General features: G+C 52.7%; 4 protein-coding genes and 2 long non-coding RNA genes across 16 annotated transcripts; 3 read left to right on the forward strand and 3 right to left on the reverse strand.

Annotated features, from left to right (window-relative positions):
• Positions 1 to 839: 839 nt before the first annotated feature.
• Positions 840 to 5278, reverse strand: mdm2 (MDM2 proto-oncogene). Of its 8 annotated transcripts, none has more exons than XM_037243752.1 (13): positions 5165 to 5278; positions 3635 to 3697; positions 3439 to 3513; positions 3217 to 3350; positions 3075 to 3124; positions 2909 to 2973; positions 2723 to 2807; positions 2469 to 2656; positions 2267 to 2398; positions 2132 to 2209; positions 1932 to 2064; positions 1229 to 1699; positions 840 to 1178 (listed from the first exon to the last, which is right to left on the reverse strand). In XM_037243752.1, the coding sequence occupies exons 2-12, from the start codon at positions 3683 to 3685 to the stop codon at positions 1266 to 1268; spliced, it is 1425 nt and encodes a 474-aa protein (XP_037099647.1). In that variant the 5' UTR covers positions 3686 to 3697; positions 5165 to 5278; the 3' UTR covers positions 840 to 1178; positions 1229 to 1265. The 8 variants fall into 8 exon arrangements, with proteins under 8 accessions (XP_037099647.1, XP_037099646.1, XP_037099648.1 ...); XM_037243751.1 differs by having other exon boundaries at positions 1224 to 1699; XM_037243753.1 differs by having other exon boundaries at positions 840 to 1187; positions 1224 to 1699.
• Positions 5279 to 5675: 397 nt separating this feature from the next.
• Positions 5676 to 10966, reverse strand: nup107 (nucleoporin 107). Its single transcript, XM_037243742.1, has 27 exons — positions 10734 to 10966; positions 10332 to 10411; positions 10120 to 10215; positions 9918 to 10012; positions 9711 to 9846; positions 9540 to 9643; positions 9367 to 9482; positions 9234 to 9282; positions 9062 to 9133; positions 8890 to 8978; positions 8699 to 8774; positions 8518 to 8631; positions 8322 to 8412; positions 8174 to 8253; positions 8047 to 8106; positions 7839 to 7984; positions 7716 to 7764; positions 7572 to 7641; positions 7386 to 7501; positions 7132 to 7321; positions 6940 to 7046; positions 6770 to 6872; positions 6538 to 6698; positions 6338 to 6463; positions 6158 to 6271; positions 5906 to 6073; positions 5676 to 5847 (listed from the first exon to the last, which is right to left on the reverse strand). Exons 1-27 carry the CDS (start codon positions 10739 to 10741, stop codon positions 5740 to 5742), a joined length of 2724 nt encoding a protein of 907 aa, XP_037099637.1. The 5' UTR covers positions 10742 to 10966; the 3' UTR covers positions 5676 to 5739.
• LOC119117473 lies at positions 7501 to 8327 on the forward strand. Its single transcript, XR_005096524.1, has 3 exons — positions 7501 to 7611; positions 7850 to 7939; positions 8182 to 8327. It is a non-coding gene; the product is annotated as an uncharacterized LOC119117473 (long non-coding RNA).
• Positions 8664 to 10026, forward strand: LOC119117474. Its single transcript, XR_005096525.1, has 3 exons — positions 8664 to 8754; positions 8873 to 9819; positions 9921 to 10026. It is a non-coding gene; the product is annotated as an uncharacterized LOC119117474 (long non-coding RNA).
• tspan12 (tetraspanin 12) lies at positions 8782 to 17914 on the reverse strand. Of its 3 annotated transcripts, XM_037243758.1 has the most exons (8): positions 17627 to 17914; positions 17237 to 17360; positions 17030 to 17165; positions 16891 to 16956; positions 16660 to 16767; positions 16453 to 16596; positions 16102 to 16394; positions 8782 to 8825 (listed from the first exon to the last, which is right to left on the reverse strand). In XM_037243758.1, exons 1-7 carry the CDS (start codon positions 17904 to 17906, stop codon positions 16143 to 16145), a joined length of 1110 nt encoding a protein of 369 aa, XP_037099653.1. In that variant the 5' UTR covers positions 17907 to 17914; the 3' UTR covers positions 8782 to 8825; positions 16102 to 16142. The 3 variants fall into 3 exon arrangements, with proteins under 3 accessions (XP_037099653.1, XP_037099652.1, XP_037099655.1); XM_037243757.1 differs by lacking the exon at positions 8782 to 8825 and having other exon boundaries at positions 15767 to 16394; XM_037243760.1 differs by lacking the exon at positions 8782 to 8825 and having other exon boundaries at positions 15767 to 16394; positions 17237 to 17319; positions 17627 to 17910.
• On the forward strand, positions 11795 to 15662 carry LOC119117465 (potassium voltage-gated channel subfamily D member 2-like). 2 transcript variants are annotated; one of them, XM_037243743.1, is made up of 5 exons: positions 11795 to 13223; positions 14202 to 14364; positions 14852 to 14953; positions 15020 to 15216; positions 15283 to 15662. In XM_037243743.1, exons 1-5 carry the CDS (start codon positions 12118 to 12120, stop codon positions 15419 to 15421), a joined length of 1707 nt encoding a protein of 568 aa, XP_037099638.1. In that variant the 5' UTR covers positions 11795 to 12117; the 3' UTR covers positions 15422 to 15662. The 2 variants fall into 2 exon arrangements, with proteins under 2 accessions (XP_037099638.1, XP_037099639.1); XM_037243744.1 differs by lacking the exons at positions 15020 to 15216; positions 15283 to 15662 and having other exon boundaries at positions 14508 to 14940.
• Positions 17915 to 18264: the final 350 nt, after the last annotated feature.

Below are 18264 nucleotides of genomic sequence, written 5' to 3' on the forward strand. Positions count from 1 at the left end.
AATTCATCAACGGGAGCCTTTCTCACACTGTCCAGCAGAGGGCGACACACGGTACACTTTTGCGATCATATGGTCAAATTGAGGGAGTCCAAAACGGAATATACTGCACGAGCCGTTTCTTGCTCAACTGAGACCGCTCATGTCCCTCCTGGACCTCGTGACTACACTTGAATTGCCACTCCGTTCCATTTCAGGTTTCTCTGTAATCGTTTGCAAATAAGTCCACCTTGCTGATTGTGTGTTTGTGTGCATGAGCAGGAAGTAGGCGCGTGCTTGGCAGGGAGTGGAGACAGTGCCAAAACGAAAATGCACCTTTACGGAGGAATTCAAATTTTTTCACCACCAGGGTCGTGATGCATATGAAGCTGAGTGGCTAACGAGTAAGGCAGGCACTTACGTGTCTGTGGCAAATCAAAGTGCCAACGACCTACAGGCACACATCAATTCAGCTAAGCACACTAAAGCAGCGAGTCACGGATTTCTTTAAGACCAAGCCCGAAAATGTAGCCGTCGTTGCAGCAGAAGGTAGGAACTATGCTTTTCATATTGTTAAGCACCATTGACCTTATTTAACCACGAGCTCACATGTACATCAATTGATATGCCGTCGATTAAAATCTTATGTGCAATAGTCAAAACAAAAATGTACCCTTAAAATGATTTTCAACATGAAGTTGCAAACGATTAAATGAAAATATTTGACTTTCCGTAAACAACTTTGATGCGTGCCGCTAGAGGGAGCCCGTGCTACACAGAGAGAATTCTTGACTTAAACATAGTAAATTTCTATCAAGTGTGTTTCTGCGTAAAGTGCACGTGTAAGTAAATGATCACAAGCAGAATGTGAACAAAACCTTTATAACAACTGCAAATAAAGTTAGAAAATAAAGTTAGAAATCTTTCAATCTTATTTAAACAGCAAGAGTTGTTCAAACAACTCAACTCGATTCAAAGTGTGCGTGTGCCGAAATAAATAACAAAGGAGAGCTATTGTGAAATTATACCGAGCTTTCGGTACACACAACATTTGTTCAAACTTGCTGACTCTGATTGCACTGGAACTCAACAGAGTCCGAAACATTCTGACCGCTGGACGGTGGAGACGAACAAACGAACGAGGAGAACGCGACCGGCGGGCGGCACATCTCAACTGAGGTAGACGAACAAACACGCCACGCGGGTCAACCAAACTGGAAGGCCAGGAGCCACCTCAGCTGAACAAACACGCCACGTGGGTCAACCAAACTGGAAGGCCAGGAGCCACCTCAGCTGAGGTAGGTGAGGACCACGGCCTGGATGGGCAGGCGGCACACGGGACACAGCTTGTTGCGCTTCTTCAGCTTGCGCGCGCACACGTAGCACGACATCAGGTGGCCCGTCTTGCCGTGGACGATGCAGCCGTTCTTGGGCCGCGACTGGCAGATGAGGCACGGCTCCAGGCACGAGTCGGGCAGCCGCATGTCGGCCGACACGGTGCGCTCCAGCTCAGGCCCGCCCGCAGCCATCTCCTGGGAGCTGCCCACCGTCTCCTGGGAGTTGGTGCTTGACGAAGGCTGCGAATCACACGTCCACGACTTCTCCGGCGAGGACAAGCTGCAGGACGAGGACGGTCGTGACATCGCCTCCTGCCATTCGGGAGCCGACGAGACTTTGACCGTTTTGCCGTCCGGAACGTCCACGCCGTCTTCGGCGTCGGAACCTTGGGAAAAAGCGGGACAAATCACTCGCTGAACACACGTGCGAGGTACGCATCCATCTCTCGAAATGAAAACCTCTCAGCACGTCACGGCAAACTGCCACAAGGTGGCAGCAAAGTGACATATTGATCCAAATGGTGTGGATTACAGGCCATGCGGGCAGGCAGGCGGGGCTTGGCGCATTTGCACACATCTCAATGTTGCTGCTGAGACGACGGCAGTCGCCCAACTGACCCGGAGCGTGGGCGCACGTGGCCGGGCGGGTGGCCGAGGCGCACAGCCAATCCTGGCGCAGACTCCAGCAGCGCAGGCAGTTCCTCGGGAGAGGTGGGTTCAACTCGTCGCAGCCGTTGCAGCGCCAGTAGTCCTGAGCACAAACGGCAAATCGCTCGAGTCCGGTCTTCTGGCCTCGGACAATCTGACCCGCCACTCACGGCTTCGGTGATCTCCGTGTCTTCGTCAAACGAGTCGTCGTCGGCGGCGTTCTCCAATACGGTGAACTCGTACACCTGCGGCCAATGACAACAAATATGAATGGCGCCGCCCCGCGTCTGTCTGTGTTGTCCTACCTGATCGTCAGTGGACAAAGAGGCGTCGTCCTCATCGTAATCGTCCGAGTCGATAGACTCCACTTCAAATTCCACGCTGAAGTTGTCGCCGTCCGAGTCGGCGGCCGCGGCCGCGGAATCCGGCGAGGCAGACTTCAAACGCAGAGAGTCGAATGTTGAGTAAATCCATAGAGCGGCACGAGAGATCCCGTCTCGTACTCACGGTGCTCTCTGGGGACTGGCTGTTGTGTCTGTTGCGCCCGCTTCCCAGTCCGCCGATCACACACCAGGACAGGCTGTCATCAAAGGTTAGCGAGTAGCTGTCCGAGCGGCTCCTCTTTGAGCCCTCCCCGTCGTCCTCGTCCGACCCGGCGGCGTCTTTTTCCTCACCCGGCAACACGTGGGAGGGACCTGCGGAGAGGAGGGGGATGTGTTTACATCTGGACACAGCGCCTTTAGAGGCGGCCGTCCACTCACCTGCGTCGTTGCTCCTGGAGCTCCTGTTGCGCCTTCGCCGGTGGCGGCGCATGCTGGGAGATGACGAGCTTCCTACCGCATTTTCCTAATGCACAAAATAACGTCATTACACACACGCACACAAGTGCCATTGCCAGGCTGTTTTTTTTTGTTTGTTTTTAAATGTGAGCCGAGCCAGTGTCTGACCTGTGTGGGTTGTTGCTGCGGCGTCTGGCTCCCGCTCGCAGCTTCGCCGGAGCTTTGTGTCGCTTCTGCAGCACACGACACGCACACAAGCGTTTTGACGGAATGATGAGTATTTCATTTGTCTTTTTTGTGCAGAAATGAAACAGCCGCTGGCAGGACGTCCTACCTTGGCTCCTCACGATCACCAAGTTCTTGGCAAGCATGGCAAAAAAAAGCCTGTCCCCCCCATAAAAAACCAGAGAAATGCTTTAAAGGTGAGACTTGAGCACGAGAATCATCCGTTGGCGTTTGAGTGTCGCGCGGCTGACCGAGGTTCCTTGACGGAGAACCTGTCGACTCCGAGGATGCGGCCCAGCGCGTCTTGCGCGCAGTGCACAATGTGTTGCTGCTTTTTGTCGTAGAGCTGCTTCTGGATGATGTACTGGCCCAGGTAGAACAAGACCTGAGCACAAGACATTTGCAGAGTGGCTACGCGCTCTTCACAGGCCGGGTGATACTCGGCAGGTCCGGCCGCTCCATGCCGCTCCCACCTCCTTAAAGGTCAGCACATCTTTGGTGGCGCCCGCCAGCTTGAGCAAAGTGGACAACTCCAACTTGGGCCGCACCTGGACCCAAACAAGCAGCTAAGTGATGACACACAACTCGGCGAAATAGAGCAAAAAAAAAAGTTGCGGATCGGAAGCGCGAATGGCAAGATAGCAAAAAAAGTCATCAATCGCCGCTTACCACTTTGTTGTCGTGGCTGGTGTCCATGTTGTCGATCTTCTCGGTTGACATGGCGATGATAATCTGCACACAGAGGCGCACAATGTCAGTCGCATGAGCAGAAACAAGTCAACGGCTGCGCTGCGCCTCTTCTGTGCCATCCTCGCTCTCTCTCTCCAAAACGTGAATTTGTCACCTTACTATAGCAACTCCAAAGCATTCTTCCTGCACCAAAAGTCTTTGGAAAGAACAAATTCTTACCGGAGTATCGTTCAGTAGTCCACGTGTGCAAGTGCAAAGAGTTAAAGTGGCGAGTGCGAGAGTTGAGGCGGAGGCAGCCGCTGCCTCTTATACAGCCTCCAGGACATGTCGGGACTAGACCGGAACGTGAGTAAACGCTGTCACGTCCGGTGGGCCTATCACAGCCAGCCCGGCTGACTCAGCGGCACGCCACTCACTCGCTGGAACAGCTGATTATATCACACACACACATAAACACACACAGACATGCCGGGACTAGTCCAATCAAATGACTCAACAAAAATCCAAACTGCTCTAACCAGGTCCGATGTGACTTCGATGTAGACATGCCCCGCATATCTGACCACAGCGTACATTCTCTTTTCATGAGAGAGAACAAAAAAAAGCCCTTTTTCTTGCTCGCAGAATTCTTGACAGAAGAGACAAATTGTGCTTGTTTGTCTCACTCTTAGTTGATGTAAAGCTGACGTACAAAGACAATTAAGTGCATCAAAATGCCTAATGCAAATACGTCATGAAAAAACGCCATAGATGCAACTGCAACTTTTAAAAACATGCATAAAATCTGAGGATGTGACAATGACAGGAATATAGTACGCCGAGATCTGTTCGGGGTTTTTTTTTTACAGAAAAAAACAAAACATTTTCCCCCGTGCCCAAAAAGATAGTTTATGCTTAAAAATAAAGTGACATAATACAGATGAGCGTAATTTCCAAACATTTTTCGGTTTCCTTTCCACCAAAAGCTCCGTCCGTGACGTCACGAGCGTGCAGAGAACTATGCCCAGACATGTCTTGCCCGCGCTTGCTAGTGAGCATGTGCGCGTACATCTTTATTAACCACACTTGCCTCCGACACTGACCGACCACCTTTATTGTAGCGCAAAAAAAAATAATCTAACTAAAACTCTGATGAAGGAGACGAGGCGAAAATAAAAGCAGACAACAGTTACAAAGCACAAAGTTCTCTTTGTTCACCTCTTCGGCAAAAGTTGAATTGGCGCCGTCCTCGATGGCGTTGTGCGCTGGTCACTAAAGAAACGTTCAACGCCGTTTTAAAGACATCATCCTTGAAGAAAAGCAGCTTTCGAGCTTGCGGAATGGTTCAACTTTCCTCCACAAAACGACTACCCTCACCGTCTTCCGTCAACTCGGGCAGAAAAGGCCGAGGCTTCGCGGCCTACTAGCACGCGCCTAATTCGCGCTAACCACTGTAAATTACACGCGTCGCTCGCGAACTTGACTTGATAATATTTGATATGATTGTTGTGAATATCGGAATTCACGTACCTGTTACTATAGAGAACCTTTTCGTCCAATTTGTGGATTTATTCCTGTTCAAACTTCCGTTCGATGTGCTCTTGTGTACCTTTACTGTACGCGTGATTGCGCCCCTAGAGGACAGACACTGACATTGCATCAGCCGTAAATCGAGTTTTAAAAAAGTCGTAATAATTTTTGATTTACTGGGTGAAACGTAACCACCAATTTAAAATTGTCGATTGATTTTTCTAGAATTATCGATGCCATTGTGTAGTTTTTTTTCCACTTGACTGAGCAAGCTAAGAGAGCAGCTTAAATTGTGTTTATTTTCTTACCTATTCGTTTTCCCATACAATTAGGAACAAAATGACCCCCCCTACCTCCAAGACATTTGTCATGATCATTTGTATTGTTTTAGCAATTGATATAGTTTTTATTGAGAGCTATTGAGCTGTAACATATCTATTAACTAATTTCTACACATCCTATTCAACAAAGAAGCTTTTAGTGCCAGTTGCTCTGCTTCAAACAAACCACGCCACGCAGAAAACACTTTTTTTTTATTCAGAAAATATAAACAAACACACATAACGCAGGGGCCCTCATGGCTGCAACTCGTATCCGAGCGGGTCGAGTCCCTGGTCCAATAGCGCCAGGGACGACTCCCTCAACTTTGAAAGGAAGCGTCTCAGCTCCTCCTTGGAAAACACCTGAAGAAAGCCAAAGCCATCGTGAGCCTAAAACAAGACGCAAAACAGACCCGTCTACCTGGTAGAGGCGATGCTGGTCGGAGGAGATGATGTCGGCGAGCCGCAGCGCCTCCTGGTGTCTGGAGGAGCTCTGTAGCACGCTGAGCAGCAGGAAGCTGAGGCGAGGCAAACACAGCGAGCGCAGTGCCGACATTTGGTGGCCGCGTTCCGCATCCGGCTCCGAATCCTGACAACGACACAATCGGGAAAACGCACGCTGGAGAATCCTTCCTGACCAAAGTTTGGCCGGGCCAATGAGCCTTTTTCCGACCTGTGCGTTGTCCACCATCCAACCGCCGTCAACAAACAGGAGCACGTTGTAGATTCTCTCCTTCACGTCTTCGGCCGTGACGTCCAGGCGGCCGGACCAGGCCGACAGCGCCGCCTGCCGGCAAAAGCGCTTTTGAGATGCGTCGCAAGCGCAAGAGGCCACGCTCGCCGCCACAAATACCTGGTACTCTTTCTCTCTCATCTCATTGGCCACTCGCTCTGTAAATTTGGCTTCGGGCGCAGGTGTGGGCTTCTGGGGGACAGCGCTACTGTGAGCGAACCAGTCGGCGAAGGCTTCGTGGGCTTCCTGCAAACGACATATTGAACCTCCGCGTGAGTGTGAAGGGAGACAGGAAGACATTCCGGATGGCAGATAGAGACCAGGTAGGCTCTGATGCACAGATGCTCTCTGATGGCGTTGTCGTCCTCGGCGGGCAGAGGCGACGTCTGGCCGAGTCCCGACCACTGGCAGTAGATTTCTCTCATGGAATCCTCGGGAACTTTGGAGAAGACCGCCTTGGCCGCGTCATGTTTCTCTAGAGCTGCAGGGGTGGAGGGATGTGACGTGACGCGACGTGCCGTGCCGTGATGCTATGCGCTTGCCCGTTTTTACCCAGGAATCTCCTCATGATGGCGTTGGACTGCTTGAGAGCCTCGGCTCGGTGGGCCGGCTCAAACAGAAGCCAGTCGATGACGTCGATCTTCTTTTCGTCGTCCTGGAAGAAGATGCCACCGCATCAAAATGGATGCCGCCGCTTGGCGGTTTTTCGCCCCCAAACCAACCTTTGTGGTTCCCGTCTCCGGGACCTGGCCGTGAGGCCTGAACTCGCCGTCGTCTCGCTCCCGCACGGTCTCCACCACCAGTTTGGTCACAGCGGCCACATCCAAACCTACGCGAGCAAAAAAAAACCAAAAACGAGTGGGCTCGGCACGTGCTTGTCAGCTCGCCGTCCAAAGCGATGTCCGCGCCCTCACCGGCTTCGGCGGCGAGCTGCAAGCAGCGCGGCCGGACCTCCGGCTGGCTGATGGTCTCCAGGAAGGCGGCGTAGTGAGCGGTGGCCAGGTCGGCCGGCAGCTGACTGACGTAGCTGGCCACCAGGTTTGTCTGCCGGTCCGCAACCAGCAGGTTCACGTAGGCCCTCAGCACCTCCACGCATGCGTCCTCCTTCCACACGGAGACGCAAAGTTGGATGTTTTCTTTCTTTTAATGAACACGTGCGCTTGTTTACCTTCAGGGCCAAACCCATGGAGCGGAAAAAGAGCAGCAGGTGAGTCAGGAAACGCAGCAGGTGCGACGGGAGCGCCTTGGGGGCCGTCAGCCAGTCGCGGAACTCCTCCAGAAGACCTGAGAGAAACGTCACGCGCTTACGAGGTCTTCCGAGGGCTCTCGGGTGACGAGGAGGAGCAAAGCTTACCGTCCAGGTCTCCCAGGATGATGAACTTCTGAATGACATGGTAGTGCTCTTGCGTCTCCTCCAAGACCCTCTGCGCATACACACGCGTCAGGCATGTGACCCTCATGGGAGGTGAGGACATTTCACTTTTGTTTTGGCTTCTACCTTTGACTCCGATGCCTGGAGCTCCTCAAACACCTTTTCCAGCGTCCAGCTGAGAAAACAAGCCATCTGTGGGTGGCTCCCTTAGCTTGATATCACATGAATACTTGCTTGTGTGTTCGTTACTTGGCTTCCAGGTATTCCCGTGGCAGCGTCTCGACTTCCTGGTGGGCCATCCCTGAAGAGATCAGGTGCTTCTCCACCAGTGTGTCCACCATCACCTTGAAGTACGCCCACACGCAGTCCTCCCACGATTCACACACAGCCAGCACCTAACACACACACACAGTCTTAGCTTAGCATGTCAGCGCACTGATGAAATGGGAGATCTTACTGGTTTAAGATTTCCACTCAGGCTGGCATAGATGGCTCGCTCATATCGGTTTAGCTGCTCCTGCAAAAAACACCAGCAGCACATTTGCACAAAAGTTTCAGGACGATTTTCATGCACGTGCGTGTACCTCCGCAGCCATCCTCCAGGTGCAGGCCTTCCAGATGCCTCTTTGAGGGTTCCCTTCCACCGGGCGCAACTCGGCACTGCCTGCAGACCAACACCCCCAAAGTGAGCTCCATTGGCGTGCGGCTACCGTCGATTTTTTGAAAGAGGACCTGAGTTGATGTTGGGATCGTGGTAGAGCTTCCAGCCTTCCAGAGTGGCTGCTCGCCAGGCCTGACCGCAGCGTGTGCACAGCCTCTGGGCCTACGCACACAACACGGCACATTCGCAAGCACCATCAGATTATTTACATATGTGACTCACTGGTAAAAGGACGAACGGCTGAAATGTTGCAGAACGCGCCGCTACCTCCTCGGTCATGCCGGCCCGAATGAGCGAGAACAGGTTCTTCAGCAGACGGACGTCGTCCTCCCGGTCCAGGTCTGCCAGGGGTCGCTGCTGGCGGAGGGGGGCGTCGGGGTCCTGAAAGCAGACCGTGACTGTGGCCAGCGGCAGTCGCCGAGGATATCGTCAAGGAAACGGCTCTCACCAGCTCAGTGACCAGGGGGACGGTGAAGACGTTCCCGCTCTTGCGCCTCAGCTTCAGTGAGTGCAGCGTGTTCTCCCTGACACACACACACACACACACACACACACACACACACACACACACACACTTCGACTTTTAGATACAACGTTGGATTCTTTTTTTTCCCCGGAAGAGTTGAACAGTAAACTCACCAGCAGACGCTTTTGGAGTAATATTCAATGTTGTCGGAAAAGTCTGCCATCTGATCCTGGGCGATGCTCTCCAGCCAATCGACGACCAACTGCGGGCGAGAAGGCGCGCCACGCTGAGCCGAGCCGAGCCGAGCGCTAAAAGCGCAACACGGGCTCTGAGCGCATTTGTTACCTGACTTTGACGGACGGTGGCGTCGCGCTGGAAGAGATGCTCCACCGCCGTTTTCTCACTTTCGTTGGGAAACTGCACGCACAATCAACATGAGGCATTGCTCCTAAATTGCCCTCGCGGAGGAACATTTCTTGAAATCTTAAATTCCACGCAGCAGAGGTCGATCACTCACTGCCACGTCGACCGCCATGTCATCTTCCGGCGCCGACTGGACGCGATCCCTGCCAAAAGAGAGCGAGCGGACGAGCCGGTCAGATGCACTCGATCGGACGCGAGGTGCCGTCCGGAGGGAAGCGCATGTCCACCTGTACAGGGAGGAGATGAGTCTCCAGGTGTGGCTCTCCTGCTGCAGTAGCCAGCGCACTCCCGCCGTCTTGCTGCTCGGACCCGCTCGCAGCACCACCGACTGGAGCACGTCCACCTGAAACACCCGACAGAAGCTCAGATCGAGTCGCATGTCCCTCCCGAAATCGCCTACCTTGTCCTGGCAGAGGCTCTGGTAATCCTCCAGCAGCTCAAATACGCCAGACGAGGAGCGTTTCAAAAAGGACGCCAGGAAATCAGGGAACAGACTGGCCGCCGCTGCAAGAAGCAAAGGATCAGATGCCAAAGCACAACATGACGGACGGAGTGCGTTTGTTTCGCCCACCGGCCTCTCCGGGGTCGTCGTCCCTGAGCAGGGCCGAGCCGAGCTGGGCGATGTCCTCCGTGAAGAAGCTGCTGTTCCCCAAAGCCGCCACGGGCGACGCGTACAAGCTGTTAGTCCAGTCGCTGTCGTCCCAATTCTACGCGCGGCATCAAAGTTGTCGGTCAAGCTCGCCCTCTCGATGAACTCCCGCCCGTTGTGTTTTCTCACCAGACTGCCGAGTGTGGTTCTCCGCGTGTGTGCGGAGTGAGGAGTTTGGCCCGCGTGAGCCCATATGGCGGAAACATCGGAAACCCTGGGAGTTACTGGAGGAAGACGAGTCAAGTAAGGCAATTTTGCCCCCAACTCGATCTAATTTCTCGATCGCAGTAAATTCCTCATTATTCCCACAGCAATTTTGACTCTGCCATACCAGCTTGTCTGAAAAGTGAGGCAGGCGTGTTCTTCAAGGTGGAGCGCGCCGGCGTTACCATGGAAGCGCCAACATGACTGGTGCCGGGTGAGGGGACTGAAATCAGCGCTCAGGAATGCAACAATCAAGGCAGTGACAAGAAATCCAAAAGAATTCAACCACCATCAGCGTCACATTGAAGCAACACACACAAACACTTGTTTGCAGGATACATGCCACCTTCTTCATTCGACGCCCAGCGACTGTCACCACGTCTTCTCGGACCACCGGAGACAGCAGCTCACTTTGACCCCTAAATAGGAACAAATACACAAACCGGTCGAAACCATTGAAGGACTCCGTTGCGCTCGTCCACATCATTTTGAACTCGGATGTATTAAAGCTGTTCACAGCTAAAGTGACCAGTGTTGTGATCACAACATTAGCCGGCTAGCATCTCCGCCGGGGGGGGGGCGGCGTTAGCATCGTTAGCCCCCTGCTAACGCTCTCAACTAACTTGACTCACGCGAACGGATTGTTGAAAATGCAGACGAAGGCTCTGTCCAAACAGCTAACGCGGTCTCAAAAGAAGTGTAAGCTGCGTGAGGTTTAAAAAAACGCTCAAATCTTCTTACCAGTCCATTTTTGCGAGATGTCACTTCCCGCTTCACGAGGTTCAACATGCGACTTCTTCGTGGAAAAATTAAGGTAGCGTCATCGACAGACGGCAGCCAATGTAACGCATAACGGGTATGACATCAGATCAGATTAAATGCACTCCGCCTTTTGTGTATCCACGATAATCGCGCTAGAAGCCCAAAACAGCTCAAAACACATTTAGTGGCTCGGTGTGTTGTTTTATTACTTGCATTTGTTTAATACCTCCGTACCACGGCGTTTGGCCAATAGGTGGCAGCAGAGACTTGATTTGAGCTATTTTCGTCCCCTCCAGTAGTGGGCAGCATAGTAGAGCGGTCGGTGTGCAGGGTGACTTGATGAATGTCTCCAGTTCTAAGATTAGATCTTCCTCATTTAAGCCACCACATTTGTCAAACAGAAGACATTTCTGCCGCTTTCTTCTCTTCATCACCCTCCCATCTAAGCCCGAGCAAAAAAAGATTTCCTCACGTGGCGATATTATCTCTGGAAATCCTCCTCCTCGAGTCCGAGTCCCTCGGTTCTGACCTCTTATTGTCGTACTGGGTCCAGTCCTCTTCTTGTCAGAGACCTTCTGCTCTGATGGTCCCAGGTTCCCCTGGTCCAAGTCTCCTCAGATAGTTCTCTTCAAGTCCTTTATACCATTGTTGTGGTCTCAATGTTTGTTTGCGCTTGCTTTTCTTTTCTTTGGAGTTGTGAGGCCATTGTGTGTGACTAAAAATAGAAATGGAATAAAGCAGAATTCAATGAAGAGGGGAGGGGAGGGGGTGAGGACATGTAGGGAGGATGCGAGTGAGGAAGGGGGAGCATCTATCATCTCTGCAGCGGAAGAAAAAAAATGTTGACATTGAGTGTTAAGTCAAAACAACACAAGTTGAGTTCATTTATTTTGTGGGCCAAAAGTCTTGGATCCTGGTTCGACACACTTGTGTGTATCCAAACAATTGCGTAACGTTGCGTGTGTATATTTCTTGGTTTTGTGTGATTTGTGTTTGTTGTTGATGTACTTGTGGTATTTGTTGGATGTGTTTCTTCTGCTTATGCTTTGTGTGTTATGTGGTTTTGTGCATACGTGTGTGTGTGTGTTTGTGTGGGCGATAGAGTGGCACCTCCTGCTTTCAAACAGATGAGTGCACACACACAAAAGTTGACGAACATGTTCCGCACACACAAAGGGGACGCTCCAGAGGGAGGAATGACATGCCTTGGGGGAGGTCCAGCGAGGGGGGAGCAGAGCATCCATCACCTGAGCGAGAACAAGCCAGATGCTGCCGGACCTCTCCACGGTGGCCGTCTTTGCTGAGCGCGTCGGCGTCCACGGCGTGAAAGCTCGGCCGTCCAATTTGGCTGGAGGGTGTCAGCATGGCGGCGGGGGCCTGGCTGCCGCTGGCTCGTGCGGCGGCGGTGGCTTGGATGCCCGTGGCCAACGCGCCCATGCCGGCGCTTCCGCCGGAAGGACGGCGCGGCAAAGACAACGTCCTCATCCTCAACGTGAGCGGAAGTCGATTCCAGACGTGGCGGGATACTCTGGAGCGCTACCCGGACACGCTTCTGGGAAGCTCCGAGAAGGACTTCTTCTTCCGGCAGGAGAGCGACGAGTTCTTCTTTGACCGCGATCCGGACTTGTTCCGCCACATCCTGAACTTCTACCAGACGGGGAAGCTGCACTTCCCGCGTCACGAGTGCATCGCCGCCTTCGACGAGGAGCTCACCTTCTTCGGTATCGTGCCCGAAGTGATCGGGGACTGCTGCTACGAGGACTACAAGGACCGGCGGAAGGAGAACCAGGAGCGGCTCCAGGACGACGAGGAGACGGATCCGAGCAACGAGCCCGCGCCGGCGGATTTGAACTGGCGAGAGTCCCTGTGGCGAGCCTTTGAGAACCCGCACACGTCCACCATGGCGCTGGTATTCTACTACGTCACGGGGTTCTTCATCGCCGTGTCGGTCCTCGCCAACGTTCTGGAGACGGTCCCGTGCGGGGCGAGACTGGGATCGGCCAGGTCCACGTCGTGCGGCGAGCGCTACGCCTTGGCCTTCTTCTGCATGGACACGGCCTGCGTGCTGATCTTCACGCTGGAGTACGTCCTGCGCCTGGTGGCGGCGCCCAGCCGCTTCAAGTTTGTCAAGAGCGTCATGTCGCTCATCGACGTGGTGGCCATCATGCCGTACTACATCGGCCTGGTCATGCCCGAGAACGAAGACGTCAGCGGCGCCTTTGTCACGCTTCGAGTCTTCCGCGTCTTCCGGATCTTCAAGTTCTCGCGCCACTCGGCCGGTCTCCGCATCCTGGGCTACACGCTGCAGAGTTGCGCCTCCGAGCTGGGCTTCCTGCTCTTCTCGCTCACCATGGCCATCATCATCTTCGCCACCGTCATGTTCTACGCAGAGAAGAGCTCCAAGGGCTCGGCCTTCACCTCCATCCCCGCCGCCTTCTGGTACACCATCGTCACCATGACCACGCTCGGGTAGGTGATGGGACCCGCGCACGCTCCGTGAAAACGTTGCGCTCGGTCGGACACTTGAGAACGTGCCGCCGATAAACTCGTTAAATGCTCCGTATTGACATTGAGGTCTCAACGGGCTCATGGTGGCGTGTTGTCATGGTTACGGCAACAAGAGGCCACCTCATCTCATTGCTTTTCGTCAGCCCGCTCCGACTTGCGTGTACACGTGTGTGTTTGTGTGTACGCGTGGATCATGTTTCAGCAAAACACCTGCAGATAGGTGTCCACGCGCATATATTATTTAGTCACATGACCCGCGCTGCGACATGAAGAGGGGTTGCTTCGGGACCTTTGTTTCCATGGCTTGTGGGTAGGGTGTGCCGATGTCACGTGCGTCCAGGTGATGTCCGTCACCTGGCCGCACCATGTGAGCGCACACGCGTTACATCACTGCGCGCACGTGCTCGTGTAACGTCACATGACTGTCGTCGCGGGTGACGGTCAAGCATGGCCGTCGGCGCCGTCGGCCTGCTAGCAGTATATGGGAAAGTGCCCGTTTCCGCTAGAATTGTTTTCCAAGCGTGCACGTGAACGCAACTCGGCCTCAGGCAACTTTTTTCCAGAGGTTGAACTAAGTTGCATGCATCGTTTTACTCGGCTTAACGTCAAATGATAATTGAACAGTAACGACTTGAGCTTTATTGCACAAATGATGTTGAGTCACAAGTCTCTACTGATGAGTATTGATTTTGCATTATGTGTGTAACATATTATTCATATTTTTACATTGATGTGGATACATATGTTGGTTTCATTTTTATTACGCTCATTCTTATTTATATATATTATATTATACAGCGGAACCACGCCAGAGCTTTGGCTCCCTCGTGTGGATACAAGCAGAAATGCAAGCATCTCACTTTTTCTTTTTTTTTTTTTCTTTTCGTAAAGTGGTTGAAATTGGTTGAGTAAGCTGATAAATTGCGACCTGTTCCTCAGGTACGGCGACATGGTTCCGAAAACCATCATGGGCAAGATCGTGGGCTCCATCTGTTCGCTGAGCGGCGTGCTGGTCATCGCCCTTCCCGTGCCGGTCATCGTGTCCAACTTCAGCCGCATCTACCACCAGAGCCAGCGAGCTGAGAAGAGGCGCGCGCAGAAGGTGACCAGCTGCTACACCGCAACAACCATTTGACATATACAGAAATAATACTTGGAAAAATCAGTCTTATTGATAAAAACAACAGTAATTCTGTCATTAAAGAAAAAAACAACGATTGCATACATGCATGTGTTGACAAACAGAAAAGTCAGCTGGCTAGAATTCAAGCGGGAAAGAGCCAAGGCGCCAGCGCCTACATGCGCTACAAACTGCTGGCTGACGCCGAGGTGAGGCACTACGCGTGCCGGGTGCTGCTGACTGGCCCTTCCGTCACGCGTTTCCTCTGTCACGTGACCCACTAACGAAGAAAAATTTCTTCTTCCACTTGTAAAACGTGCACAAGTAGACCTCTCGCACGTCATCTTTTTTCCCCTCCTGCCTTCCTTCCTTCCGCTACCGTGTGACCTTTTTGCACGCTTCCAGTTTTGCCTCAAAAGTGCAATGATGAGCTCAAAAGGCGGTCATGTGACTTTGCGTGTGTGCCAAGGCGTCCAAGGAGGCAGGCCGGGCGCTGCTGGACAAAGCCAACGCCGGCGCCAACATGGCGGCGCATCATCACCACTTGCTGCACTGCCTTGAGAAAACCACGGTGAGCTCGCCGACAAAGACTTTCCGACTCGCTACGTTTGATGTGAACATTTTGATTTTGGATCAGAGCTTGCAATTTGTGGAGCAAGCTTCGGTGGAGTGGAGCTGCTCCGAGGAGGCCTTGTTGAAGCGGGCCCGGTCTCGCTCGTCCTCTTTCTCGTCTACCTCGCCGCCAGCTTTAACTTCCTGCTGCGTCCGGACCAAACGGAGCCACTGGGACCAGCGCGAGTCGGACGCCGCTCCAGCTTCGCAACGAGCGCTGACGTAAAAGCCTTTTGAGCGTTTCCATCATCTCCAGATGAATGTCCGTCATTCGACTTGTCTCCGCAGTCGCTCCAGCTTGAACGCCATCTTGGAGGAAGCCGTCCCGCTAAACTACAAAGGCCCGGCGGCCGCCTTCGCTGACGCACAGTCGTCCGGCACCCGAGGCGACCTTCGGCACACCTCCGACAATGTTTCGGAGCTCTGACGCAAGCCGGACGACGGGGGAGAAAATTCCCGTTGGTGGTGTAATGTTCCAGGTATGCTCCGTTGTTCAGGTGCTTTTTTGACATGCTAAGCTTGCTGCTAGCCTCATTCAGGATAGGAACTCCTCAGGTTGATTGACGTTTTAAAACACTTTATTGATAGGATTTGTTGATTTATTCGCATGACACGTTTGTGGAAAACTATTTAAGTGTTTATTCAACATCCTTCATATTGCCTACACACACAAATGTTGTACAAAGAGAGCAAAGTGGATATGAAGGACGTGGAAGAAATGCTCCACACGCCTTCCGATGCATGATCTTCTGCCTATGATGCTTATTTTCGGGTCAATATGCAAAGTGAAGCTTCCTTGTGTCCCGAGAATCTCACTTCTTATCATTCGTGTTGATCACATGTACGTCTTAATGATGCTTGTGATTTTTCTCTTCTTATTCTTGTGCATGCGGGCGGGGCAAGAGATGATTGACAGCGTGTGCGGTGTTGTAATAAATTGCATTGAATAGAAAGAAAGAAATGCCCTCCTTTGTCTCGGCGAGAATACGCCAGTCTCGACTATTATTAAAGCTCCTCCTGTTGGTTTCCTCTCGACTCGCTTCCTTTGTGACCTTTAACCTCTGGGAACATTCCTGTACAATGGGAAATAAACACAGAGCATTTCTCACACACACACACATTCGATACTTCAACAGTTTGCCACAATGCTAGGAGACGCTTTGCAAGTGGCGCTCGGCGGGCCGGCCGTGAGCGAGGGCCTGGACGCCTCTTGTGGGCGGCGGCACCGGCCAGCCTCCCCGTTCTTTGGGCCCCTTGCGTCCGTAGTGAAGTGTCCAGAGCAGCGTGAGGGTGAGCGCCATGGCCAGGATCTGGGCCACGCCCAAGGCCACGCCCAGGAAGCGCAGTATTCGCAGCGGCGCGCTCGAGCGGATGAACGACAACAGCTTCGGCCCGCAACCCTGGAGGTGAGAAACCACATCGTCGTCGTTGTCGAGGCGCTCGCCGACGGCCTCTCACCTCTTGGTGGAGATCGCTCAGGTCGTGCTGGTGGGCGCGGCGAGCGCATCCCGGATACTGATTGGAGCAGCACGAGTCGGGAGGCCACTCCCTCTCCGTCATCTCCAGCCAATCCGTGAAGTAGATCACCCCGCAGCACTCAAACTGCACGCGCACACAAACGTGTGTGTGTGATGTGTGTGTGTGTGTGTGTGTGAGGTAACCAACCTCTGTCTGAAAGACGTTCCAGGTGTGTGTTAGCCACTGATGCTGGCCAAGGCCGAAGTTGGACATGCGGAACTTTAGACTGATCATGTCAGAGCGCTGCACAGGGGGCTGAATACAGCAGGTGACAACACAAACACACACACACACTGTTAGGTAGGCGTGTCACCCCTCTGCTGATAATAAAACACGCACATACACAAATGCCACACTGTTTGTGTGTGCGTGAGACACCTGCTCATAGGTCCACAGAGCGCTGGCCAATTCCACACACAAGATGACCAGCAGACTTCCAAAGTACTGCAACACAAACCCAGTCAGTGTGCGTGTGCATGTCAATCGGTCTCAGCCGATGGGAAGCCAGCCGCCTTACCCAGGACAGCATCATGAGGTCACAGCGCAGCGTGCCGCACACGCCCAACATGGCCACCATCAGCAGCAAGCAGCACACCGCCACCAGGACGGGATGGACGACGGGGGCCAACGTCACCGCCGCCGCCTCCTCCAGCCTGTGCGTGCACACACACACACACACACATATGGATGGTTGTTGGGTTCTTTTGTGTACATGCATACTGACCTGGTGTGAGCGGTCAGAGTCAAGACGGCGTTTAGGGACTCTCGAATCCACGCCGCCACACCCAGAATGCACGCAGACATCAGCTGTAAGCACAAGCGCGCGTTCACACATGGATCAGGTTCTGCTACAGAAATATCATTTGAGAATGTCAAACATGTCACACTCACACAACATAACAATCCTGCCTATGACCTTTCTGCACACTCACCACAACACGCATACGCAACACGTACAGACACACACAGACATGACACACGCGCAACAACAACAACAACAGCTAGACACACACACACACACACAAATTAATGCAGACATGATCGTCGATGAACTACATCTTCATGAGTCACGTAAATGAGTCCGAACCGGGTCCAACCAAGTTGCATTTCTTACCCAGAAGAGCACGTTGAGCGTGTAGAGAAAAAGACGCACGCATCTCACGGCGTCCTCTCTCGCCATCGGACACTTTGGACATGAAAAGTTTTAGACCAGCGCGGCGGCATGCTGGAGTGGGCCTAGCCGGGTCGGTTCCGACTAATGCGCGGTCAGTCGTCCTCTGCTGGAGTGGGAAAAAATAAAAAGGCCAACAACAGGTGGTGCCAGCCTGCCCGGTGCTACTTGCGAGTGGACGTGTTTCTCCAAGGCGTGCGCGCGCACACACGCACACGCACATCCTCCCGAAATAGTCACGAGATGACGAGGGCACCCACGTCATCCACGGCCAGGATGTCTGTTCCCCGGAGGAGGTCGGTGGGGAGGAATGTGACCCCAAGTTCCTTCTCCTATTTCATTTTTATGGTTATTATTTTACTTTTGGGGGTATTCTTCTGTTTTTGAATCATCTTTTTTGTTTTTTCGGATAATTCTCTTTTTACGGAATAAATAAAAATTGACAACCCCCCATTTTTTCATTGGTTATATAACAAAATAAATCAACGATTGTTAAACGTACATGTCAACTTGTTTATTTCGTTATAATTCTTTTTTGTTAGTAAATGAATCGACTTGGCGGTTATTTAATGAGTCGTTTT

This window comes from Syngnathus acus, chromosome 23 (genome assembly GCF_901709675.1).
Source record: "Syngnathus acus chromosome 23, fSynAcu1.2, whole genome shotgun sequence".
Classification (NCBI taxonomy): Eukaryota; Metazoa; Chordata; class Actinopteri; order Syngnathiformes; family Syngnathidae; genus Syngnathus; species Syngnathus acus.

What these genes read in the sequence shown, in the direction of transcription:
- nup107 (XM_037243742.1), bottom strand. An exon ending in CTCATCTCCTCCCTGTACAG is followed by an intron (nt 9,283 to 9,366) that starts GTGGACATGCGC and finishes CTCTTTTGGCAG; the next exon opens with GGATCGCGTCCAGTCGGCGC. An exon ending in TGTGCATCAGAGCCTACCTG is followed by an intron (nt 6,464 to 6,537) that starts GTCTCTATCTGC and finishes TGTCGTTTGCAG; the next exon opens with GAAGCCCACGAAGCCTTCGC.
- mdm2 (XM_037243752.1), bottom strand. Translation starts at nt 3,685, where the DNA reads ATGTCAACCGAGAAGATCGACAACATGGACACCAGCCACGACAACAAA. An exon ending in CCAGCCACGACAACAAAGTG is followed by an intron (nt 3,514 to 3,634) that starts GTAAGCGGCGAT and finishes GTTTGGGTCCAG; the next exon opens with GTGCGGCCCAAGTTGGAGTT. An exon ending in ACACGGAGATCACCGAAGCC is followed by an intron (nt 2,065 to 2,131) that starts GTGAGTGGCGGG and finishes GTTTGTGCTCAG; the next exon opens with GACTACTGGCGCTGCAACGG.
- tspan12 (XM_037243758.1), bottom strand. Translation starts at nt 17,906, where the DNA reads ATGTGCGTGTGCGTGTGTGCGCGCGCACGCCTTGGAGAAACACGTCCA. An exon ending in ACCTCATGATGCTGTCCTGG is followed by an intron (nt 16,957 to 17,029) that starts GTAAGGCGGCTG and finishes TTTGTGTTGCAG; the next exon opens with TACTTTGGAAGTCTGCTGGT. An exon ending in CTCTGTGGACCTATGAGCAG is followed by an intron (nt 16,768 to 16,890) that starts GTGTCTCACGCA and finishes TGCTGTATTCAG; the next exon opens with CCCCCTGTGCAGCGCTCTGA.
- LOC119117465 (XM_037243743.1), top strand. Translation starts at nt 12,118, where the DNA reads ATGGCGGCGGGGGCCTGGCTGCCGCTGGCTCGTGCGGCGGCGGTGGCT. An exon ending in GTCACCATGACCACGCTCGG is followed by an intron (nt 13,224 to 14,201) that starts GTAGGTGATGGG and finishes CCTGTTCCTCAG; the next exon opens with GTACGGCGACATGGTTCCGA. An exon ending in ACTGCCTTGAGAAAACCACG is followed by an intron (nt 14,954 to 15,019) that starts GTGAGCTCGCCG and finishes ATTTTGGATCAG; the next exon opens with AGCTTGCAATTTGTGGAGCA.